This window comes from Lutzomyia longipalpis, chromosome 2, assembly GCF_024334085.1.
Source record: "Lutzomyia longipalpis isolate SR_M1_2022 chromosome 2, ASM2433408v1".
NCBI classification, from domain to species: domain Eukaryota; kingdom Metazoa; phylum Arthropoda; class Insecta; order Diptera; family Psychodidae; genus Lutzomyia; species Lutzomyia longipalpis.
The window spans coordinates 24,747,453-24,772,397 of NC_074708.1; the positions used below are offsets into that span (position 1 = coordinate 24,747,453).

Here is a 24,945-nt window from a genome sequence, read left to right on the forward strand (position 1 = left end):
GGGGATGAATTTCTAAAGCGCCATTCCAATTCTCTGCGCGCGCCAGAGGAAATGATCACCTCCAGAGCCCCCAAAGTGAACCTCAAGATTAATTAATTTTGCCACAAAAAAAATAATCTCAGGAGATTCTTAAGCTTAGAGAGTTCTTTAGAGTTTCACAAGAGCTACTTAATTAAATCTTGAGCAAATATTTGCAGCACAATGAGTGCGTCGAAATGAATTTGATAAAACTAAAGGAAAAGCTTTAATTCGTTCTATATCAATCCAGTTTTAAATCAATATTAAATGCTCTATCGTCATTCATCGTGTGCACTTCCTCATGTCGTGAATTTTGATGCAACTTTGTACACTCCGGAGAAATCTCTCAACAAAAAATAAGTTTTGAAGAGATTCTGATTCTTGGCCAAAAAGAATTACTAGTTGGAGTTTGAAACACAATCAGGGAAGACTCTGAAATTGATTTTCTTGATCATGAGCTCTTTTTTTTTTAAATGAAGAATAATATGAAACTTAATTCCCTTTAGATATTCAAAGAATTTTATCAAACTTCTTCAAGTGTGTACATAAGATTTGCTGACAACAAACACTTGAGAAAACAATAATTGATTATGTTTAAAGATGTAGGAAAGTAGAGAAAAATCGACTATAAGTTTTATTAAAATTATAGATTAGTTCACGAGGAATAAGCATGTTCAGTTAGCTAAAATTCTAGAAGAGATTTAGACTTTCAAAAATTAGATGAATTGTGAAGGAGTTTATTCATTTTATAGCTCTCGATTGTAAAATTTATTGGAAAATATGCTTTAAATTAAATACTGGAAAAAAATGTAAAAGATCGTAAAACATCAAATAAGAATCAAACTAATTTTCCATTAGGAAAATCACCTGGAAAAACTACGTATATATCGGATAAAATAATTGAAAACCTCTCCCCCATTGATTTTTTTTATTTTATATTTTTTTTATTAATTAAGTATGAATATTATAAATGTTTTTTTTTATGTTTCTATCGTTAAGATAAAATACTTTATTTATCAATCACAAAAGCATTTTGCTTCATGCTGCTTATGCTGCATTCAAAATACAAAAAAAATTAAGTGTGGGCGTGGTTTATCCTATTTTTGGGTGAATTTCTTCCAAATTTTCCTTTGCGATTCAATAAAATAGATTTTCTTTATGATTTATTATTTTTTGCAATATTTTTCGTATTCTGTGTGTAGTACTTAATATTACAAAACTGTATAATAAATGCATAAAAATGAATAAACCCCTTTATAAAAACCTCAGAATTCGATCTAATTTTTAACGTCAAATTTGAAATTTTGATAATCTTAAAAAATAAATATTTTGGCATTAAAGATCTTCATAAGATTCTTCTTTTTGCATAAGAAAGATTCGAGAAAGATCGCGTATTCTAATCTTAATTTTATCTATTAAATTACTTACGTATTAATATTGGAAAAAAAAAGTATGACACATGCTAAGAAAATTCATGAATATAAATTAGAAAAGAGAAAAGGTTTGAGGAAACGTTTTGCAGCATGAGGTGACAAAAGGAAGGGGCATTGATTGTTCCCTGAATGGACTGTGTGTGTGCTTTAGCTTTTCCCAATTTGAAAGCTCAACCACTCCACACCACACCGGCAAGCTCGCATTTGTTGGAGTGTAATTAAGTCGACGAGTACAGAGTATTTTCAGTGTTCGAAGCATTACAGAAAGCTGACGAGGGAGCGAGGCATAGAGCAGCGGGAGCAACAGCTAAAGAAGAAAAAAAAACGAGAGAAGAAATCGTTCAGAGTGTTGGGAGATAACTCGTATTATTATAAACAATATATATTATATTTGTGTATATAATACAGTACAATTCGTGGTTCTATTTGTGATTATATTTTTTCGAAAAAGCGTTTAATGTCCTTAACTTGATAATAAGTGAATCAGTTGTGTCTCATCTGGCAGCGAATTAACATCTCCCCGGGCAAGCAAAGCGTGGTCGTTTGTCTATCAATGTTAAATGTTGGTGATCTTATATGTGAATTTACTATGCAAATAGCCTCTTGGGACTGCACGACATCAGATTAAATTGCATCGAGACTTTTTTTCGGAGCGGATTTTGGGGGTGATCGCTACGAAGATCCAGAAAATCCTGATTATATTCAAACAAGAACATTGAGAGAAGTTGCTCAAATCATTATTGGATTTTTTCCAGCAGCGGCAGCAACAAAGAGAAGAGGAAAAGTGTGGAGAAAATTGTTTTGTGTTTTAGTGATTTTTCCTTAAAACTTTTTTTTTGTTAATCAATTAAGAGAGATCCTGTTAAAGAATAAATTGTGCGCAGTGAAAAAGAAAGGAAATGCCAGAATTGAGTCCCGAAGTGTTTGTCACAGACACGGCAAGCTCAAAAAGTAGCTTAATTGTTGTATCAAATCGATTGCCATTTGTGCTGAAAACCAATCCGGAAACCAAAGCTCTCGAGAGGAAGCCAAGGTGAGGAAAATTAATTTTTTTTCTCTTCTTTTTCTTTTGGTGAAAAAAAAAGCTCTTCTGGGTGTAAGGATTGAGAAGGATTAAAGGGTATAATGATTTCTTTGATTTTCTCTGCAGTGCTGGCGGTTTGGTAACGGCTGTTTGTCCCGTGGTAATCCAAGGCAAAGGACTATGGGTAGGATGGTCAGGGATTCATATGAAGGACGACGATGTGGTGATCCCGGAATCAGACCCAAATGATCACACCCCAACGGCTGGTCTCAAATCCTCACAGGTTAGTTAATTTTTCTCCCTGAATCATTCTCTAGATTTCTAAGCTTCTGCCAGAGAAAATCTCCCTCCAGGAAATACCCACATATCGTCTAAAGCGCAGACATGTTTTCAAAACAAAATTTCCTCATCCACCCGCCACGATCATACCGTGTGATCGGATGAAAAGTTATGAAGCTTTTATAAAATTTTTCTCAAAAAAAAAGTTTTTACTTGTGATCTCACTCTCGTAACGGAGCTGTAGTTTTTGCTTCCATGTAAAAGAGTAATAATTTGTGGAGATAAAGGCGCATACTTTTCACATTATATGTGTTTGTCAATAACAATTCTTGTTTGCTGAGAGAGCATCAGTTATTACACAGAGAGTCAATGCAGTGATAAGAATTTTTTGAGACAAGAAAAAAGTTTTTTGAATTATTTACCCTCTCGAGGATTAATACAAAATGCGTGATAAAGATTGGAGTGTTTAGTAGAGAGACAATATTTTCACAGTTTGCTTATTGCCACACTTTTCATGATTTTCTAGTTTTCTCGGCCCATATAACTTACACAACATCCATTCATTATCACGGTCGGATGGCAAAAGTGGTTTGAAGAAAAGAAATTTAGCAGGGGTGGCGAATTTCTTACATTGAGGGATCCGTGTTTAATTTAAAATGAGAATTTTTCATTAAATATTCTTAAAATTTACCTCTTTAGAAGATCGAGGATGCTAAAAACCCTTGGAATTATTAAATAAATTTGCAAAATAATGCAGAAAATATTATATTCCTGTAATTTATGAGAATAAAAATGCTGAATTTAAATTCTTATTGAAGAGTTTTCTAAACACTTGATCTCTTAAAATCTTAAACTGAAGATTAAAAAAATTATTACTATGAGAGTAAGATCGTACATTACTGTAAAGCATTGAAGATAAGGAAATTCTAATTTTCTTTTGAGATTTTTTTTTATTAAAAATTTTAATTATTTTATAAAGAATTCTATAAATTCTTTCTAGTTTTTCATTATTCTAAAACGTATCCTCTTCAATTATTTACGTATCATTAATACCAAACTTATCAAAATCAGATGAATTATTAATTTTTAGAAATCTTCTTTTTTTTAATTTGCGATTTTTTTTAAAGTTTTTGTTTTACTGTTAGGGATCTAAGAAAGAAAACTAAAAATTATTTTAGTTTTCTTTTTTCTTTTAGATATATAATTATTTATCAAAATCGGTAAAAGGATTGTGGTCTATGTAATTTTATTGAAATGAATAAGACTTCTCTATTTTCATTTATATTTTTAAGAATCATAATTTTATTTACCAAGCGTTAAATTTTTATGATTTAGCTAAAGTTTCTAGAAGAAAAATAAATTATTTAAAATTTTAAAAACAATTATTTTCATTAAAATATTAATTAGCTACTTATCTAGTTTTTTTATTCAATTTTTATTTATTTTAACTTTCTTTTATGTATCAAGTTTTCAATATTTAATATTTTCCAAGACTAACAGTAATTTAAGTTAGTTGTTCGCCCCCCAAAAAGAAAGGTGAAGATGGAATATTCCAGAAATATGCAATAAAATGTTAATTTTAGAAAATGAAGATACCTAGCTCTGATAAAATTCTCGTTTTTTTTTTCAAACTCATTTTTACTGGTTATCATTTCTTATCATATTTAAGCATAATATTCTTTAAAATTTATAGCACTCATGTGTGCGATATCACTTTTTTTTTTTATTTGGCGACTGTTTTTCGAGAAAGCTCCCTTGGCAATGAATTTATATTTTTTTTGAGGGGGAAATTCATTGAGAGAAAATTAAGAATTGCTTAATTTGGGTGATGAATGTATATAAGAATTCAAGTAAATGCGACGGCGGTATGAGAAAAAGAGAACGTGATGTCTGTTGGCGCTGAGAAAACCCCAAGAATTTTCCATACACTCACCTGATAAGTTATCATGCAACTGAACGCCCTGGACGGTTGTTTTATTTGTTTATTTTTTTATGCTCCCTTTCCTGCCCCCCAAAATCATGAGATTACAGAAGAATGGCAAATTGACGCTAATTCGATGAGATTTTCCCAATCGCGCGATATTTTGGCCTGGTCGAGGTAATTGAAACCGTGACATTGAAAATGTGCGACGTAGTGTTTGCTTTCATAATCTTATGTGAACTGCGGAGTCTTGAGCGCGCGTATACCCAATTGATTAGCCTCTTCCACATGGTGGACGAAATTAAATCTCCTAATTGGGATTTAATTTGAGATTTTTGCTAAACTGCGTCGCGACTTTCCTTCACAATGAATTTATTTGTATATTTTTCTTGAATGAAATGCCGCGACAGACAACCGTGAGTCAGATCATTTACAACATCCTAAGACTTTTAACGTCATTACTCTACCGTTTATACTACACATACTTTCTTTATCTCGCTACTTCCTTTTTGCAACTTTGCAAAAAAAAATTCTCTTTATGACCAAAATAAAATAAAATTTTCTCCATAAAAGTAAATATTTAGAATTGAACTGCAAAAAAAAAGTTCACATGACGTAGTTTTGTGGTTTGTTTTATAGGCAGAGGAACTACTATCACTGCCTTTTCAGTATTTCGTATGGATAAGAAAATGCTTTGTGCGATTTTTTTTAACTGTACAAAAATGCTCAGAAAAAACGCCACGCGTCTTTATAAAATTAAGTTCGATGACATATTTGGCAAGATATTGCCCCAAATATTGTTTTAGAGGACTAAATGTTGACAAAAATACAACCATAGGCGCGCTTATCTCGTGCTAGACACACATTTTTGCTTGGTTAAGTAATTATCTTGCACAATGAGCCTAATTATAGATATCAGTTTTACGGAATCTTGTTGAATTTCAATGAAATTTCAATTATTTACCTTTTTAACGTTTGAAAACAATGGCGTCCTTTGAGAAATTATAGCGCCGCCATTACAAAACTATCAATTTAAATAGTAACGGTCTTTTTTTTAGTACATAAACGCGGCGTCCTTTGTTCTTACCTTAAGAATCTCACCCAAAGATGATTAAAATGAAGAAAATTAATAATTTCCACGTTGTTTTAGGTCGTTTGCGTAAATATGGATCCCTTGATCTTTGATTCGTACTACAATGGCTGCTGCAATGGTACATTTTGGCCCCTTTTCCACTCAATGCCCGGTCGAGCGGTCTTCAGCGCTGATCACTGGCGCAGCTACGTGACAACCAATAAGCAGTTTGCCCGACGCACCATTGAGGCCCTGGAGCGTTGCCATGCGAATCAGCGTGAGAATGCGGGAACACCGATTGTCTGGATCCACGACTACCATCTCATGCTTGCGGCTAACTGGGTACGCGAAGCGGCCGAGGAGAAGGGCCTCGCTTTCCAGCTGGCCTTTTTCCTCCACATCCCCTTCCCGCCGTGGGACATCTTTCGTCTACTTCCGTGGTCGGATGAGATCCTTCAGGGAATGCTGGGATGTGACATGGTCGGCTTTCACATTCGCGACTATTGTCTCAATTTTGTTGATTGCTGCCAACGGAGTCTGGGATGCCGTGTTGATCGGAAGAATTTGCTCGTTGAGCACGGTGGGCGATCCGTGAGGATTCGTCCACTTCCGATTGGCATCCCTTTTGAGCGTTTTGTTGAACTTGCCACAAGTGCCAAGCGTGTGATCAAGACAAAGCAACAGGTGATCCTTGGTGTTGATCGTCTTGACTACACCAAAGGTCTCGTCAACCGTCTCAAGGTACAAAACATTCGCAAAAAAAAATGAAGAAAAGCTTAAAAAAATTACCTGATTTTTTAAAAATTCTTTTAGGCCTTTGAACTGCTCCTTGAGAAACATCCTGAGCACCTTGGGAATGTGAATCTGCTGCAAATCTCTGTGCCATCGCGTACAGATGTGAGGGAGTATCAGGAGCTGAAGGAGGAGATGGATCAGCTTGTTGGAAGAATAAATGGTCGCTTCACAACACCCAATTGGTCCCCAATACGCTACATCTACGGATGCGTTGGCCAAGATGAGCTGGCGGCTTTCTACAGGGATGCTTCAGTTGCTCTTGTGACACCCCTGAGAGATGGAATGAATCTCGTGGCGAAAGAGTTTGTAGCGTGTCAGATTAATGATTCCCCTGGGGTGCTGATTGTCTCACCATTCGCCGGTGCTGGAGAGATGATGCACGAAGCATTGCTGTGCAATCCGTATGAGATTGATGATGCCGCCGAGGTGATTCACAGGGCACTCACAATGCCTGAGGATGAACGGAAGCTACGTATGAGTCGACTGAGACGACGTGAGATGGAGAATGATGTCAATCACTGGATGAGGTGCTTCCTGAAGGCGATGGGATCCTTGGAAGAGGACGACATTGGCACAACTTCAATGCAACCTGTTTCCATTGATGACTTCGATGAATCCCTCCTCAGCTACATTGGCTACAACCACAAGCTGGCCCTCCTACTCGACTACGACGGCACCTTGGCACCAATTGCTCCACATCCAGATCTCGCTATTCTCCCCCCGGAAACAAAGAATGTCCTCCTGCGTCTCTCAAATCACTCCGATGTGCACATTGCCATTGTTTCGGGACGCAATGTGGACAATGTGAGGCAAATGGTGGGAATTGAAGGGATCACATACGCCGGCAGTCATGGCCTGGAGATCATTCATCCCGATGGCAGCAAGTTTGTACATCCGATGCCCATTGAGTTTGAGGACAAAGTTAGCCTCCTGCTGAAGGAGCTCCAAGATTCCGTAAGTTTCCGACATTTTTATTTTCTTTGTTGATTTATTTTAGACGCCATCGTGCGCCATCTTGGATAAGTTTTTCTTTGAAGATCCAGAATTAAGCAGTAATTTGTCGATAATATTAGTTATAATTAGAGATTTTGAATGCAGACAATGCAGATCGGGCAAACTTTAAGACCAATGAGGAAAAATTTATTATTGAACGAGGTAAATTGTCGCTTCGCTCCAATTTACCTCGCCCCGCTTCGCGGGGATTTGTTGCGCTTCGCGCAAATTTTAGAGAGAATATAAATTGTGATGGTTTAAAGGAAGATTTGGGCCACTTATCGATCCCAAAAGAAAAAATTTGCAAAGAGAAGAAATCAATTTCATACAACACTTTAGGCGCCAAATTCAAAAATTTGCAAAAACTGCATGAAATCTCTATGGGGGCTACCTGAAGGGGGGCTTTGGGGGGAAAATGAATACGGCCATCTGAAACCGCCTGTTATAAGGAGCCTCTGTACCAAATTTCATCGCGATCGGACAAACGGTGTGGATTTGTATAAAAAAGTCGGAACGACGTTCACCAACAAACAGACCTTTCTTTATTATATAGATGTTTATGAAAATTCCCTTTTGATAAGTTCAAGCCAATGTCACAGAGATTCCCGATAACGCGCAATTGACGTATGCAGCCACAGACGCACCACAAAAAAGTCGTTGTCCTACAACTGAATCGAGTTTCTATCCAGAAAATTCAGGAATTTGTCGCATATTTGCATTAGTTTTAGCTGTGTTTCTTTCAGACACAGCTTTTGTGTACCGAGCAAAATCGAAAGTCGTCAGATCGGGCTCAAACTTGGGATGAGCACGAATTAGGGTCCCCACATTCCAAAAAACGTATGCGCCAAAAAATTTTTTTTCCGGCCGTCCGTCCGGCCGTCCGGCCGTCCGGCCGGAGTACAACGCTAAATTGCGAGAGAACGGTGATAGATAGAGACTTGCGGTAAACGGCAAAGTTTAAAAGTCGACTGGAAGACGTCAGATTATGACGTCAAATTTTACCCCCCACCCCACCGTCCGCCATTTTGAATAACCTCAAAATTTTGTTTTCGCTATATCTCAGCCCCTGTAATAGCTAAAAATCTGAAAATTTTATATGTTGTAGGGGACATCAAGACCTTTCCAACGATACCTCATTTTCGAAAATCGGTCAAGCCGTTTAGTCAATATGGCCGCCACAATTTTTCATCGAAAATCGACCATAACTCGAAAACGGCTTGACCGATTTCGATCAACCCGGGCTCAAATGAAAGCTCTCAACAAACCCTACAACTCTCTAGAACATCAGAAGTTTCAAAAGTGACCGCTAGAGGGCCAAAAATCAAAAACAAAATTTTCGATTAGTTTTCGATGAATATCTCGAAAACGCCATTATCGATTTGCTTCATTTTTTGATATGTTATAGCTGACCATATTATCTAGCTCCATGCCAAAAATGAAGAAAATCTATGTCGCCGTTCTCGAGATATAGCCTTCCAAAGTTGGCATGTCATATCTCGGGTTCTACCAGTCCGATTTCGATCAACTCAAGTGCAAATGAAAGGTTTCGTGAAGCCCTACAAATGTCTAGAACATTGCAAGTTCGAGAAATGACCGCGAGAGGCGCTAAAGTCAAAATCAAAATTTTCGAAAATTTCGAACTCGAATATTTCGAAAATGCCATTATCGATTTACTTCATATTTTAATATATTATAGTTGAGGTTAAGACCTTTCCAACAATAGCTCAAACTCGAAAATCTATGGAGCCGTTCCCGAGATATGGCATTTTAAAGATTTCTTGGGGGATGACTTTTCAACTTTTCCCGACTTTGCGCGTAATTAAATAAATTCGCGTTCTAATTTGCTGTCACAAAATTGGTACACTGAAAGAAACACAGCTCTCGTAAGCTTGGTCAGCTTACCAGTACATTTTTTCTTCATTGAAAAGATATGAAGAAGAATACTAAAGAACAGTGTGATAGTCTCAGACAAAACAACATTCTGCGAGACGGGACAGAATGTTGCTGCTGCTGCTTGATACTTTGGCCCTTCTGGCGTGACGACGACGCCCCAAAGTCCATTTTGTTGAAGATTGTAAAATGTATTGATTGTGGTTGTTTGCTCCGAAGGTTTGCGGAGATGGAGCTTGGGTGGAGAACAAAGGTGCCCTCTTGACATTCCACTATCGTGAGACTCCTGTGGAACTGAGGTCAACAATGGTGGAGAAAGCGCGGCTGATTATCAAGAAATTCGGCTTCCTCGCTCATGATGCCCACTGCGCACTTGAGGCCAAACCACCGGTACAGTGGAATAAGGGACGTGCCTCAATCTACATTCTCAGGACTGCCTTTGGGGTGGATTGGACTGAACGCATGAAGATTATCTACGCTGGAGACGATGCCACTGATGAAGATGCAATGCAGGTGAGTGCAGCAAGCCTTTGCATGTTTTTCAATAATATTTTTTTTTACTTAATTTCTCTTCACATCTTTCCAGGCTCTCAAAGGTATAGCAATGACTTTCCGTGTGACTTCATCACACATCGTGAAGACATCTGCCCAGAGACGTCTTCCATCCACGGATTCCGTGCTCACGATGCTAAAGTGGGTGGAGCGTCACTTTATGCGACGCAAGCCACGCGCTAATTCGCTAACGTACAAAAGTCGCAGGAAAGATGGGCTCAAGATGCAAATGTGCTTTGATCTATCATCACCAAATACTCACACCAGCAGCTCAGATGAGCCCCATGAGTAGCCAGGGGGCTCGCGGAGTTTCACCATGGAGCTCTGCAGTTAATAAATGCATAATCAACTCTATCTTTGGGATTTATTTGTAATTCAGTCGCATGTTATCATAATTTTATATTGAAACACTTTATTTGTGTGATTAAATGCCATTTTTACTGACTTAGGGTTTTATACTTCTTTTTTTCTCATTTTTTTCATCAAAATGCCCAAAATGCAAAGAAATAAAGGAAAAAACGCAGAAATCTTATTTTCCTGACTGTCATGGCGGCTGAGCATTCTTTCCGCAATAAATCCGTTACAGTTGGTCATTCAAATATTTGTAAAATGCGCCAACTTCACTTGAGTTGATTTCATTGATAAAAAATCATATGTTTTTGACAACGTGTTGTTTGTGTTTTGATTTTATTGCTGACGTCGCTTCTGCGTGGCGGAAAATTGTGAAAATCTCTGTGAAAAATCATGCTGAAGGCTGTAATTCTCATTGGGGGCCCACAGAAGGGGACCCGATTTCGACCTCTATCACTGGATGTGCCGAAACCGCTCTTCCCCATCGTGGGGCGCCCCATAATCCAGCACCACATCGAAGCCTGTGTCTCCATGAAGGAAGTCAAGGAGATCCTCATCATTGGGTACTATCCGTCTGCCCAGATGTCGCACTTTATCAGCGACATGCAGAATCTCTATGACATCAACATTCGCTACCTTCAGGAGTTCACAGCGCTGGGAACAGCCGGTGGGATGTACCATTTTCGTGATCAAATCCGTGCTGGGAATCCTTCGGCATTCTTTGTCCTCAATGGGGATGTCTGTGCGGATTTCCCGTTGCAGGAGTTGTATGATTTCCACAAGAGTCGTGGGGCTGATGCGCTTATTAGCATTATGAGCACGGAGGCTACAAAGCAGCAGAGCCTCCACTACGGATGCCTCGTGCTGGACAAGCAGACGGGTGTGGTTAATCACTATGTGGAGAAGCCAAGCTCCTTCATTTCCTCATTCATCAATTGCGGCGTCTACGTTTGCACCACAGACGTCTTCCCCATGATGGCCACCATCTTCCACTCCAAAGAGCAGGATTATGCTGGGTGAGAAACATCCAATTTTATTTAATGAATTAAAAGTATACAAAAAAATTTATGATAAAAATTCAATTAAAGTTATCTAAAGATAAGCTTGACTAGTTCCCAATGAATGAGATTCATTTGTAAGACATTCGATAGAAGAGAAATTTAATTAAAAATATTTATTGCAGACTAAACAACATTTCAAACAAAGATCAGGGTCATATGCAGTGGGAACAGGAGATCCTGATGCCCCTCGCAGGGACAGGGAAGCTCTTTGCCCTCCCTGTGACCAATTGGTGGTCTCAGATTAAGACTGCCGGCTCAGCAATTTATGCCAATCGGCACTACTTGGAATTGTACCGACACACCCGTCCGGAGCGCCTGGCCAACAGTGACCTAAAGTCCGTCAATGGGAGTGTTTGCTGCACAATCTTCCCGGATGTCTACATCCATCCCAGTGCCTCTGTTCATCCCGATGCCACCCTTGGCCCAAATGTCTCCGTGGGAGCTGGAGTAACTATTGGCGCTGGCGTTCGGATCCGGGAATCCATTATCCTGGACAATGCTGTTGTGAATGATCACACACTCATCTTGCACAGTATTGTGGGAAGAGGAAGCGTCGTTGGGGCATGGGCGAGGGTTGAGGGAACCCCCTCTGACCCGGATCCCAACAAACCCTTCGCCAAAATGGACAATTTGCCACTTTTCAACAACGACGGACGCCTAAATCCCTCAATAACCATCCTCGGATGTTGCGTCACGGTGCCCTCGGAGATGATTCTCCTCAATTCCATTGTTTTGCCGCACAAAGAGCTAAACAGAAGCTTCAAGAATGAAATTATCTTGTAGGGAGGGAATTTATTGCTTGCTGCACCAAATAAATGAGCTATTTTTGGAGATTTTATATTTTTTAATGTTTTTTTGTATCGGAAATCAATATCTGTGATTCAATATGCGTGCGAGTTTGAAAACGCACGCAGCAACTTCGGCTGAATTCGTCACAAATCAACTTGATATCAACAAAATCAACCGCAGACACGTCAACAAGTGAAAGGTGATTCAGAAGTTCTTCCTGAAATTTCATTTAAAATTAGTTAATTGCAAAATGAGCAGTATTGAGGAGTTGCAGGAGAAAGTAGCTACCCTGGAGAGTGAATTGCAGCGGCATAAAAATGCCGGAGGACGGGGGAAGATTGAAAAAATGTCCGCGGAAGTTGTGGATTCAAATCCATACAGTCGGTGAGTTGTTGTTGGAAGCACTCCAGGATGTGCTGGACAGGTGATAATCTCAGGATATTGTTTTCTGCAGGCTCATGGCACTGCAGCGGATGGGAATTGTGACGGAATACGAAAGGATACGGGGGAAGAGTGTAGCTGTGGTGGGTGTGGGTGGTGTTGGGAGTGTCACAGCTGACATGCTGACACGCTGTGGGATTGGGAAGCTCATCCTCTTTGACTATGACAAGGTGGAACTTGCAAATATGAATCGACTCTTCTACACACCTGACCAAGCGGGGCTGAGCAAGGTGGAAGCAGCTGCACGAACACTGAGCTTCATCAATCCAGATGTTGAGATCCTGACCAACAACTACAACATTACCCTCGTTGAGCACTTTGATCAGTTCATGAGTACCATTAGTACGGGAGGGATTGACGGGAAGTCTCCTGTGGATCTTGTGCTGAGCTGTGTGGATAACTTTGAAGCACGCATGGCCATCAACACAGCCTGCAATGAGCTCAATCTCAACTGGTACGAATCCGGGGTGTCTGAGAATGCTGTCTCGGGGCATATTCAGCTCATCAAGCCCGGTGAGACGGCCTGCTTTGCCTGTGCTCCGCCCTTGATTGTGGCTGAGAACATTGACGAGAAAACGCTGAAGCGAGACGGTGTCTGTGCAGCAAGTCTCCCAACAACGATGGGAATTGTGGCGGGATTACTCGTGCAGAACGCCCTGAAATACCTCCTGGGCTTTGGCGAGGTCTCCGACTACCTTGGCTACAGTGCCCTCAATGATTTCTTCCCCAAGATCACGCTACGACCCAATAAAACCTGCGAGGATCGCTTCTGCATCCAGCGTCAGAAGGAATTTGAATTGAAACCCAAACCGGAAGCACCAGTAGTTGAGGAAGCATCCAATGAACCCCTTCATGAGGATAATGAGTTCGGCATTGAGATTATCAATGAATCCGTGGAGGAAAAGGGAGCTCCACAGAGCCAGGGACAGGGATTACGATATGCCTATGAGAGTGGAGATGCGCATTCCGAACCATCAGCACCTCCGGAACCATCCGGGGCGGATGATGTCAGCCTAGAGGAGTTGATGGCTCAAATGAAGAAGATTTAAATTATATTTTTATTCAAATTTTGCTTAAAATAAAAATCGCACGCAAAACAATTAATTTTTATTTTTCATTTTCAAACGGTTTTAGTAGGCCAAGAACTTTTCAAACGACCGCCATGAAGTTAGCTGTGCTCCCAACATCTCCCGCGAAGGTTGATCGCCGATACCGCGACATAGTGCAAACATCATTCCATTCAATAATCAAAATTCGGGAAAAATTTGAGATTTTTTTGCTAAATTCGCGTAAATTTGATGTAATTCCTGACTGAATGTTGCAATTTCTGTTATGAGGTGAGTTCCCCCACAAAGTGCTGCCCAAAATCACCCCCAAAGCATCGCGGAAGCGGGAGAATTGTGCCTGGGAAAAGTAACCCAGAAGAGAAGTTGTTTTGTCAAAAAAGGGCAAAGCAGAAAAAATGCATAAATTATTTATTTATTGAACGCATTCAACGGGAAAATGCATGCGATAACGCCCGTGGAATGCACCTAACCCCGTGCTTGATTAATCCGCAGGAATGGAAAGTGATAAATATGAGCAGAAGCTTTATCAGATGTTCAGTAGCTACGACACCGAGGAGAGCAACACACTGAACAGGGAGGAGCTGACAAAACTCTGCATCACGCTGGAACTGAGGGATGCTGGGGCTTCCCTGATTGCTGATCTCTTCCCCGAGGGGGCTACAAAGACGGAGAAGAGGGTGTCATATGGGGCCTTCAAGGAGGCCCTGCTCAAGTTCCTCGGAAATGAGATGCCAGTAAACTCCTACGAATCAGGTGAGAAGATCTCTCTCTCTCTCTTTTCTCCACTCTTCCTAAAGATTTGCATCATTTCCTGACTCTTTTTTATTCGATGTACAGAAGCAACAAATGATTCACACGAAGTAGAAACATCCAGTAGCAGTATTCCCCTCTCTCCGGGCAGAGAAGTCTCCCCAAAGTGCATTGTTGGAACCAAAAAGTACGGCCGTAGATCTCGTCCAACGAGCGCCAATCTGTCTTCGTCGTCACTCTCAGAGTCAGACAATGAGGCAAATCCAGAAACCACGACGGGGTCCACGGCAAAGGTCAAAGAGGTATGCAGACCATAAAGCACATCCAAAGTCCTTGACCCTAAAACTTACTCGCTTTGCAGGTACAGAAATCCGCCTCGCAGACCGATGTGGTGCACCACAAGAGGGTGATTGGGTCAAAGCTCAAACGCTGTGCCTCCCTGCCAGCTCAGAGGAATCGCCATGAGCACACCAAATCCCTCCAGACGCAGCTGGAAGTTGTTCAATCCATTGGTGAGTCGTCCCTCCTGGGAAGATTTGTTTTTCTTTATTTATCACATTTCCCTGGTTAGACTGCTGTGTGTTTGTATTTAATGTGATTTTTATGTTAACCACGGGCTTTGTTTTGTAAAATAAAATTAGTTTTCAAACAAAAAACGTTCAATTTAGGGGGTTGAAAATGAATTTTGGAGATGAAGAAGAAAAAAATCCTTATTAAAGCTTGATTTGATTTTTGACATTTTGAGCGCCGTTTGACCTTCTTCAGGGCATTAGAAAATTAGAAAAACATTTTTAAAAAATCTTGATTTTTGCATAAAAAGCTTCTTACAAAATTTATTTAAGAAAATAAAATATTCGGTTTATTAGAGGTTTACAAATCTTTTTTTTTTTAATTTCTTTTAGTAATTAAATATATAAAAATAACGTATAATAAAAAAATCGTTATATAAAAAATATTTATAGCAAAATAAAAGTAAAAAATAGAGATCAAAGAATTGAAAAAAAAATTATTCATAAGTGAGATTCGAACCTGAAACATTCGGGGTGAAAATTAAGAGAAACTTTAACCACTGTACCAACATCTTAATGTAAAATCCTTCTGAAAACATTTAATTGAAAGAAAATTTGAATTTTATTCTAACTTCAGACACTTCTTAAGTCTTAAAACGTTAATAAAATTTCTAATTCATAAATTAAAAACTTGGAAATAATAACTAAATGTTTTTAAATGCGTAAATAATTAATTATTTCTTTCATTCTATAGTGAAATGTAGACTAAAAATTATTTAATAGTGTTAAAACTTGTTCAAATAACACTATTAATATTCCCGTGTCGAATATTTCGATTTATTTTACGGGAGCATCAAAATCTTGCCGAATAATCCGAATCTTAACGAATAATCTGGATTTTGAGGAACAATCCAAATCTCAACGAATAATCTAAATTTTGTCGAATAATCCGAATTTTCTTGATGAATAATCTGAATCTTAGCAAATAGTCTGAATCTTATCGAAGAATAATCCGATTCTCGACGAATAATCCGAATATTTTCACACAGATAAACACCCCTTGTGTTGAAACGTTTTCTAAAAAAAAACTTTCGTGTTCATTTCTTTTAATTTTTATAAGGAATTGAAAAGAGTCGAAAGCTTTGGAAAATAATTTAATTGATAAAATCTGAAGATAAAACGATGAAAATTTACTGATAACAACAAAAATGAAGATTAGTTCAGAAAATGAGCTAAAATTCCATCTCAATCCATTCAACCCCCGAAATCTCTTAACAGAGATTAATTAACAAGATCTGTGACTTTCCGATAGTGGAGCCTCCCTTCCTCGTGTGATTTTCCACGCTTTATTGCCGGCTCGTCATTGAATTTATTATAAAGAGGTGTACAACACACCGCATATTTATACTGCGGGTGTGCGGAATGATTAATCGACTTTCATTGTATAGAAAGTTGGTCAAGAAAACCAATAGTTGAGGGGCGATGGGGGCACATACTACAGTAAATCGATTTAGACGGTGCGCGGGGGAAAATTCATGTGATGGGGTTTTCACTCTCAAACCACCGCTGCTGCTACGCAAGAAAATACCACAACAATAAGTTTTTTTTCACTTGCTGCAACCAAGAGCTTAAGTAGCTACCATCGTGAGCTTCCTGGATGTGTCTCACTCTCTCGTAGTGAGTGAACATTTCGCACCCGCGCGCGCCTTTAAAAAAAATAATAATAATGTCGTGCCTGAAAGTTTTCGCGTGAAGTGGAATCGTAAAGTATATACGAGTGGTGGTGGTGCTGCTTTAAAGTGGAAATTATAAGCCGTCAAATAATATATTTTTTTATTATAGTTTTTAAAAAGGATCATGCATGAGAAGTACAAAATATAATAATTGAAATTGTATTTTTGAGTGAGGTGTGTGTGTTGCACAAAGTGTTTTTGTAATTTTTTTTGTGCCACAATTAGAAAGAAATATAAAAACAGTCCCCATAAATTCTCTGTGTCTTCTTCATCTTACAACCATTCGTGTCGCAGGTAGATTACAATAACTGTCTCATATTAAATATAATTATTTGTCTCATTAGATTTAGCTCCCACGAGCCAGTGCTAAAATGAAAAAAAAAGAATAAAAGAGAACGTCAAGAACCTTGGAATGAGCAGAAGCAATTTTCCAAAAGAGAAACTCCCAAAAGTACAATTTTCGCCCCATATTTCACCTTGAAATCTCCCCTCAGTTAGTTCACACCCTGTTGCAAATTCTTTGTTTATTCGCACATCACATGATAATTTCTACTTTTCCATACATAGCTTCTCCCTCCTCCTATATGGGAGTGAGTTGAGAGAATAATAGCGATAAGAATCGGATAAGACGATCCCAAATACCCAACAAATCGATTTTTGAGCGTTTTCTCGAGGAAATTCCACTAAAAAAATGTTTTCTTTTTGTATTTAATTGAGCTATTTCTTCTTCAGGAAATTCTATTCTAATTCTGAACTTTGTTGACTTTGTTAGTCAACTCAATGACTAATAAGCTTTCAGGGGTTTTTTGATAAACACAATTAAAGGCATTTTTATGAATAATTTCTCTTTGATTGTTCATTCAAGAGAATCATCGTCAATAAAATTTTCATGAAACTCACAGAGTCTTATAAAAGCCTTAATAAATAGAGTAGAAAATAATAGGGGAGGATGTCTCAAATCAGGGCTTTAATATTATTTTTAATTTAGTTGAGAGAAATAATTCAGTTAAGTCACCTAAACAACATCAAATGTTTGATAAAGTAATGTCAAACGTTAGGAAATAAACGTCAAACTGAAAAAAAAGAAATATCAAATTATAAGAAAAGAGACTTTGAACGTTAGAAATGAAGTGTCAAACGTTAGAATTACATAAAATAATAATTTAAAGGTGATTTGAATGCAACAAGGAAGCATTTTGCATTTTCAAAATGCTTTTACTTTTTTAATTTACATTAAGCTCTTGTATCCTAAGACATTCCTTTTTTTATCTAATGCATTTTAAGGATCCTTATAGGTCCTTTATTTTGAAAAGAAATGTTTTCCTTAAACACCCCTTTGAAGAGATTTCTAACTTATTTCACTGGAATCATTTTATAAAAGCCGTTTATTGAGAAAAAGGTTTTGGAAGAAAAAATATAAAGAACTTGTAATTAAATGTTAATTTTCTTACTGAAGAGTTTCCTCGGACGGTCAAGAGAGGAGGAAGGCAAGAAAAAAGCAACGTTTTTTGCAATCAGCGACGTTACGAATAATTTCATCCTTATGCTATAGGAATACATAATTATACAATTGGATTAGCAAAATTTATCATAAAAAAAGATCTGATGGCTAATCCGAAGAAATTCTTCAGTCAAAATTACCACGATCGTTAAATTTTTCTCATTAATTTTCAAATTTTAATGATTTTATTTATTGAAAAAAAATCATTAAGGGAATATCTTTGATTTAATTATAGATAAAAATGCTAAAAAATAATCTTTTTCTTTAAACAAGAAATTCAAAATGCTTGAAATGCTCAAAACCTGGATTTTTCATTAAAAAAAATTGAAAATAAATCCAACTTTCATGAACTTGATTAAATCTACAGTTCTTCGAAATAGGTACTTCATTTATTAGTACAGTGAAACATGCCCTGATTTGGCACTCAAATGTCTCCGGTTCGAATGACGGATAGATCTTTATTTTTTATTCTTTATTTCAACCCGGAAAAATTCTTTGGCAGATAAATAAAAACTAAAATGTTTTTAATATAAGAAAACTAAGATGTTTTATTCTTCCGGAAGACTTAGCCAAGTATTTGTGAATCAATAGGGTAACTTTTTGATAATTCTATTTGTAAACCTTTAATTTATAAATGAGCAATGTTCTTATTCTCCCTAATTCAATTACCACTTCGTTTGACCACAAAAAAATAAAACATTAGCCGTCCTTATAACATGTTTCATAAACAATTTACTTAAGTGCTTGCTTAATGAATCAAACATTTTATTTTGATTGTAAATTACTTTTTAGTTAGCTGTGTTTCTTTCAGACACAGCTTTTGTGTACCGAGCAAAATCGAAAGTCGTCAGATCGGGCTCAAACTTGGGATGAGCACGAATTAGGGTCTCCACATTCCAAAAAACGTATGCGCCAAAAAATTTTTTTTCCGGCCGTCCGGCCGGCCGTCCGTCCGGCCGTCCGGCCGTCCGCCGTGGTTCAACCATAAATTGCAAGAGAACGGTAATAGATAGAGACTTGCGGTAAACGGCAAAGTTTAAAAGTCGACTGGAAGACGTCAGATTATGACGTCAAATTTTACCCCCCACCCCACCGTCCGCCATTTTGAATAACCTCAAAATTTTGTTTTCGCTATATCTCAGCCCCTGTAATAGCTAAAAATCTGAAAATTTTATATGTTGTAGGGGACATCAAGACCTTTCCAACGATACCTCATTTTCGAAAATCGGTCAAGCCGTTTAGTCAATATGGCCGCCACAAATTTTCATCGAAAATCGACCATAACTCGAAAACGGCTTGACCGATTTTGATCAACCCGGGCTCAAATGAAAGCTCTCAACAAATCATACAACTCTCTAGAACATACGAAGTTTCAAAAGTGACCGCTAGGGGCCCAAAAATCAAAAACAAAATTTTCGATGAGTTTTCGATGAATATCTCGAAAACGCCATTATCGATTTGCTTCATTTTTTGATATGTCATAGCTGACCATATTATCTAGCTCCATGCCAAAAATGAAGAAAATCTATGTCTCCGTTCTCGAGATATAGCCTTCCAAAGTTGGCATGTCATATCTCGGGTTCTACAAGTCCGATTTTGATCAACTCAAGCGCAAATGAAAGGTTTCGTGAAGCCCTACAAATGTCTAGAACATTGCAAGTTCGAGAAATGAACGCGAGAGGCGCTAAAGTCAAAATCAATATTTTCGAAAATTTAGAACTCGAATATTTCGAAAATGCCATTATCGATTTACTTCATATTTTAATATGTTATACATACTTGAGGTTAAGACCTTTCCAACGATAGCTCAAACTCGAAAATCTATGGATCCGTTCTCGAGATATGGCCTTCTAAAGATTTCTTAGGGTATGACTTTTCAACTTTTCCCGACTTTGCTCGTATTTAAATTAATTTGCGTTCTAGTTTGCTCTCACAAAATTGGTACACTGAAAGAAACACAGCTCCCGTAAGCTTGGTCAGCTTACCCGTACATTTTTTTTTCTACAAGTCATTGAATCATTTATCTTTTTCTTGTCTTGAACTATAAATAAATCATTACAACATTTTTTTCTTAGCCGGTTGTTCTCGTGCATTATGCAAAAGCAAACAACACGGTATGATACCGTCGTGGGATTTAATAAATGCGCGCGCCAAGCTGCAAAAAAGATCTCTCAAGCATAAAAAAAAAGCCTTCCATCTCCCTTTTTCTTTTTTCCAATATAAATTGTTGTTTTTTTATTTTAAATTAATTTTTGGGTGTATTCTTGTAGATTTTTCGCCCGAGTCCGATGTTGTGCCATTCGATGTGATTGTGGACATGTGGGAGAACGCTGGTGTTCTCCAGGCTGCAAATCACCTGGCGAATCTTGGCTTTAGTGGCAGGCAGATCAATATAAGTGATCTCACGGCGTCAATTGATCACGAACTTCAGGTGATGCGTGAGAACGCGGCTGCCATTCCCCTCCTGAGGGCTTCCCTTGTGCTGCACAAGGCGGAAGTTAATGGGCTGCAGGTGGCCCTGAGGCAGCTTGCGTCGGAGAATCAGAAACTCCATTCGGATAATCAGAGTGCAAACCAACGTGCTGTGCTTCTGGCTCAGGAAATCGACGAGAGACATGCAAATATTGAAAATTCAACCCGTTCTGAGGTAAGACTGCTTTTCAATTTTTAGTTTTTTTTTCTAAATTCTTTGTAAATTGAATTTTCGTGGCAGATTCGTGCCTTAGAGCAACGTCATGCGGAAACTGTGCGTGAGCTTACCCTACAGATGACAAAAGATCGGGAACATTTGGCGGCGCTAAATGCAAAACTGGAGGAACGTATAAAATACCTGGAGAATGAGCAGACACGCCTAAAGAATGAAAATTCAGCACTCAGGAGTGAAAATTGTGCCTTTGAGAGTGAACAGACAAAGTATCAGGGAGTTATTGCCGAACTAACAGCTACAAATGCAAAGTTAAATGCAGAAATTGTCGAACTGGGTCAACGACAGGATCACAGTGAGGCAGAATGCGAAGAGGTGCAGATGTTGATGCAAAAGATAAGTTTGGTGCAGAAGGAGAATGTTGATTTGAGGGATAAAAATGATGAGCTTTGTGCGGAAATTGAGAGTGTTTCGATGGAATTGAAGCGAATGCGTGGGAGTAAGAGTGTGTCAAAGTCTCCGGATGGGGAGATTGATGAGGATGCTGTGGATGGTGGAAGTGAGGATGTGGAGTTGAATGTGGCGAATACGTTGGCAATAAAGCGACGGGGAGATAGCCCCAGTAAGAGAATCAATGAGGAAAGTCCGAGACTTGGGAAGTTCAGGAAGTACAGCGATGATTCAGCTGATTTGTCGGACAATCCAGCTGAATGGGCGGCTCTCAATATGGAATTGGAGCAGGCAGAGAAGAAGATCGAAGAGGTGCAGGACACGACGGAGGAGATGAAAGAACAACAAGAAGTAGCAAATATGGAGACAAAGGCGGATGAGGAAGATGTGGTAAAGCTGAGGGAACGTGTGGCAGAGTTGGAAGCAAGCTTAGAGCTGATGCGAAAGGAATTTGAGGATTTGGAGGACTACTGGCAGGGAAAACTCACCACTGAACGTCAAATGTTCGAAGAGGAGCAAACTCAATGTGATGAGAAACTCGCAGAACTCCTGCAGAAGATGATGGAGTATGAGGAGCAATTCAAGACAGATAAATCCAACAGTGGTCGCCTGACGCCAATTGAGGAGAAGGATAACCTGGAGCAGCAGTATGCTGAGCTCGAATCTGAAATAAACGAGCTAAAAATGAAGAATTCCTCCCTGTTGGCGGAGAAAACGGATGAAATTACAGAGCTGAAGAATCAAATAAAGACCCTCATGGAGTCTTCAAATGCCACATGGAACACATCAACGCAATTTGAAGGGCACGACGATGCGAGTTCAGCAAGCTCACCCATGAATTATCTCTGGAATCAGAGTACAATTCATGCGCCAGCCAGGGATTATCACAATCCTAATTGGCATCAGGAGGGGGAGAAGAAGAAGCCCCCGGCCACGGGGATTGAATGCCTCACCACAACGGAAACATCCACGTGGGCTTTCTCACCGGAAAAAGCGCCCGCAATCTCGCCCATTCAGAAGCCCAAACGTCACACAGATGCCGAAGATGCAGCCCGGAAGCCAGAAGTGGATGAAGGGAATGCTTCAGTCAAGAGTGGAGGAGCTTCCTCTCACAGTGGGGCCTCCACATACAACATGTAAGTACCTAAAACACTTTTTATTACCTCGCCTTTAAGTGATTCATGAGTATACATAGTAGAGGCAGGAAGTTGTGTGGAAATTTTATTTAATGCAATTCATGGAAAAAAAAGAAAAATTATTATTTAATAAATCTTATAAATTTATTGGGTTACGAAAACAGCAAAAAGAAACAGAAATACCTCGCAAAATCGGCTTAAATTTCATGTTTTAGCTTTGAATAAATTACGTAGTTGCGTGGACAAAGCTATGTGGGAGGATTTATGTGGAATATTATTGATTGATTTATTTTTGAATTAATATTGAATATTTTAGGTCTTTACGAATAATTTGATCAAAATGGAATTTAGTTGACTAAAAAATTAATTAAAGACATGATTTTTTAGATTTCTTAAGACAGAAAATTAAACGAAGTCTAGAAAGTTCAGATTCCTATAGCTAGAAAAGCCTAGAAAATTCAAAAAAAAAGAAAGAAAATTATTATTCTCATAGCCTAGTTCATAAATTCCTGGTTCTCTAAGTCAGAAAAATATAAAGTTCAGAAATTCTTCATTTTATTAACCACAGTCTAGAAAAACCTTATGCTCAATTAAAACAGCTTAGAAGCTTGTAGAAGACAAGAAAGAAATTCCTTATTTTCTTTGTTAGAAAATTAGAATAATAACTTTGAATTCATGGATCTTCTATCTAGAAAAATAATAATAATTTTATTTCACCCTTTTACAGACTAGTGTTTTAGGGATATCTAGAAAAATAATCTAAGATGCTAAAAGTTTCTGATTCTATCAGTAAAAACCAGAAGAATTTTGAAAATTAATTATTTTCCTAAATTGAAAGATAAATCAAATCTAGGAATTCCTGATTATCTTAGCCAGAAAACTAAAATAATTCCTAATATTCCTGATTTTCTTAAAGAGAAAAATCGAGTTTTTTTTAGCCAGAAAACTAGACAAAGTCTAGAAATTTTTAGCATTCTTGGCTATAAAATCTAGATTGAAAAGTTAGCCTAGCTTAATTTGTCATGAAAATCTAATTTTGTCGACAGAAAACTGTATTAAGTGAATGTCTGACTTTTTAAGTTATAACAACTAAAGAAAAATTCTAGATAGTATAGATTCTATTAGTCAGAAAGGAAAACTAAAAGTAGCTGTTCTCGATCTCTTAGCTACAAAATTTTCAAAAACTAAAAATCCTTAATTCTTGTAACCAAAAAAGTAAATTAAACCAAGAATACATTTCTGACTTCCTAGGTTAGAAAAAAAACTAGCAAAATCTAGAAATTGTTAAGTCTCCTAGCCAACAGATTAGCTTAGTTTGAAAACTAAACCTGACTTAAATGCTTTTTATTCTGTTAATAAAGTCATCGTCCCCTCTACAAAAAAAGTTCTAAAAATCAAAAAATTGAATATTAAGTCTTGAAATTCTCTCAAAAATTATTTTCACTCAAGCATTTAATCTTCTCAAACAATTTTAAATAAATAAATTTTTAATTTATCAAATAAATTAAATTACAAAACAATAAGAAATAAAAATTACTTGTTTATTTATTCCATATCAGACGCACGAATGCGAGCCCTGATGAATTTAAAAATGAAATACAGGAATTAGTAGCCATTAAGAACCATCTTGAGGAGGAAATTAAAGACATAACTTATAAGAGAGATTGCCTTCTAATGGAAGTTCAGCAACTTTCTTATGTGAAACCAACACGCACGGAAGCTGCTGTAAGTCTTCATTCACTTTGTTATTTATTTATTTATATGATAATTTTAACATGAGGTGTCTAACTTGCATTTTTCTTACTTTTTATATGTGAAAATGAAAATAAAAATAGAAAATGGCAAATGTGAATTTACAAGCACGCATCCAGCATTTAGAGCAGAAAAATCGACAGCTACAGACGGTGCTGAAGCAGCAGCAACACTATGCTGAAACAATAATGCACCGTAAGTACCTACCTATATATAAAAGTGAGGGGGTCAGTGGGCTTTCTGTTTAGTTCAGGAAGCTAAAAAAAATGCAAACTTTTCTCTTTCCTTACATGATGGGCAATGTGGTACCCATAGAAACTTGGCAGCAACAGAGATCGGAAATAAGTGAACTGAGAAATCGCCTGGAGGCGCAAACGATCATTATAACAGAACAAGCACAAAGGCTGGCAAATGCGGATATCCTGGTGAAGGATCTCTATATTGAAAATTCTCATCTCACATCAAACATGCAGCGTCTTGAGCAGCAAAATTCGCGGAATGCATATCTCTATCAGTACTCAGCTCCAGGATCTAAACTCCCATAGAAAATGCAAATGAAGAAGAAGAATTTTGCGATAGGATTCTAAGTGAAAATCATCTCTATGTTGCTTCGAGTTTTGTCCTCTCAGCAAAGGTAGGCGCAAAGTATTCTAAAAAAAAAATAATGAAGTTCAATAGCTAAAATTCTCCTCTTAAAAAATAATTGTAAATTTAAATGAAAATGAAACAAAAAGCAGTGACATGTTGTCTAGAAAGCACCGAGACTTTTGTAAAAGACAGAGAG

At 37.8% G+C, this 24,945-nt stretch overlaps 4 protein-coding genes across 4 annotated transcripts; all 4 read left to right on the plus strand.

Annotated features, from left to right (window-relative positions):
- Positions 1 to 1,656: 1,656 nt before the first annotated feature.
- Positions 1,657 to 10,422, plus strand: LOC129789601 (uncharacterized). The gene is made up of 6 exons (XM_055826533.1): positions 1,657 to 2,484; positions 2,602 to 2,758; positions 5,826 to 6,488; positions 6,561 to 7,496; positions 9,645 to 9,938; positions 10,012 to 10,422. The coding sequence occupies exons 1-6, from the start codon at positions 2,351 to 2,353 to the stop codon at positions 10,267 to 10,269; spliced, it is 2,442 nt and encodes an 813-aa protein (XP_055682508.1). The 5' UTR covers positions 1,657 to 2,350; the 3' UTR covers positions 10,270 to 10,422.
- Positions 10,423 to 10,641: 219 nt separating this feature from the next.
- LOC129789682 (mannose-1-phosphate guanyltransferase alpha-A) lies at positions 10,642 to 12,227 on the plus strand. The gene is made up of 2 exons (XM_055826683.1): positions 10,642 to 11,344; positions 11,512 to 12,227. Exons 1-2 carry the CDS (start codon positions 10,722 to 10,724, stop codon positions 12,170 to 12,172), a joined length of 1,284 nt encoding a protein of 427 aa, XP_055682658.1. The 5' UTR covers positions 10,642 to 10,721; the 3' UTR covers positions 12,173 to 12,227.
- Positions 12,228 to 12,330: 103 nt separating this feature from the next.
- Positions 12,331 to 13,719, plus strand: LOC129789704 (ubiquitin-like modifier-activating enzyme 5). Its single transcript, XM_055826710.1, has 2 exons — positions 12,331 to 12,562; positions 12,633 to 13,719. The coding sequence occupies exons 1-2, from the start codon at positions 12,429 to 12,431 to the stop codon at positions 13,666 to 13,668; spliced, it is 1,170 nt and encodes a 389-aa protein (XP_055682685.1). The 5' UTR covers positions 12,331 to 12,428; the 3' UTR covers positions 13,669 to 13,719.
- Positions 13,720 to 13,805: 86 nt separating this feature from the next.
- On the plus strand, positions 13,806 to 24,871 carry LOC129789587 (blastoderm-specific protein 25D). Its single transcript, XM_055826488.1, has 9 exons — positions 13,806 to 13,956; positions 14,179 to 14,439; positions 14,524 to 14,738; positions 14,798 to 14,948; positions 20,450 to 20,826; positions 20,893 to 22,409; positions 23,969 to 24,134; positions 24,245 to 24,356; positions 24,477 to 24,871. The coding sequence occupies exons 2-9, from the start codon at positions 14,181 to 14,183 to the stop codon at positions 24,704 to 24,706; spliced, it is 3,027 nt and encodes a 1,008-aa protein (XP_055682463.1). The 5' UTR covers positions 13,806 to 13,956; positions 14,179 to 14,180; the 3' UTR covers positions 24,707 to 24,871.
- The last annotated feature ends 74 nt before the right edge of the window (positions 24,872 to 24,945 follow it).

Bases quoted from the DNA above. Each gene is read 5' to 3' on its own strand.
- LOC129789587 (XM_055826488.1), top strand. From the start codon at position 14,181: ATGGAAAGTGATAAATATGAGCAGAAGCTTTATCAGATGTTCAGTAGC. The intron at 20,827-20,892 runs GTAAGACTGCTT...TTTTCGTGGCAG, and splicing joins AAAATTCAACCCGTTCTGAG to ATTCGTGCCTTAGAGCAACG. The intron at 22,410-23,968 runs GTAAGTACCTAA...ATTCCATATCAG, and splicing joins GGGGCCTCCACATACAACAT to ACGCACGAATGCGAGCCCTG.
- LOC129789682 (XM_055826683.1), top strand. From the start codon at position 10,722: ATGCTGAAGGCTGTAATTCTCATTGGGGGCCCACAGAAGGGGACCCGA. The intron at 11,345-11,511 runs GTGAGAAACATC...TATTTATTGCAG, and splicing joins AAAGAGCAGGATTATGCTGG to ACTAAACAACATTTCAAACA.
- LOC129789704 (XM_055826710.1), top strand. From the start codon at position 12,429: ATGAGCAGTATTGAGGAGTTGCAGGAGAAAGTAGCTACCCTGGAGAGT. The intron at 12,563-12,632 runs GTGAGTTGTTGT...TGTTTTCTGCAG, and splicing joins GATTCAAATCCATACAGTCG to GCTCATGGCACTGCAGCGGA.
- LOC129789601 (XM_055826533.1), top strand. From the start codon at position 2,351: ATGCCAGAATTGAGTCCCGAAGTGTTTGTCACAGACACGGCAAGCTCA. The intron at 2,485-2,601 runs GTGAGGAAAATT...TTTTCTCTGCAG, and splicing joins GCTCTCGAGAGGAAGCCAAG to TGCTGGCGGTTTGGTAACGG. The intron at 6,489-6,560 runs GTACAAAACATT...AAATTCTTTTAG, and splicing joins GTCTCGTCAACCGTCTCAAG to GCCTTTGAACTGCTCCTTGA.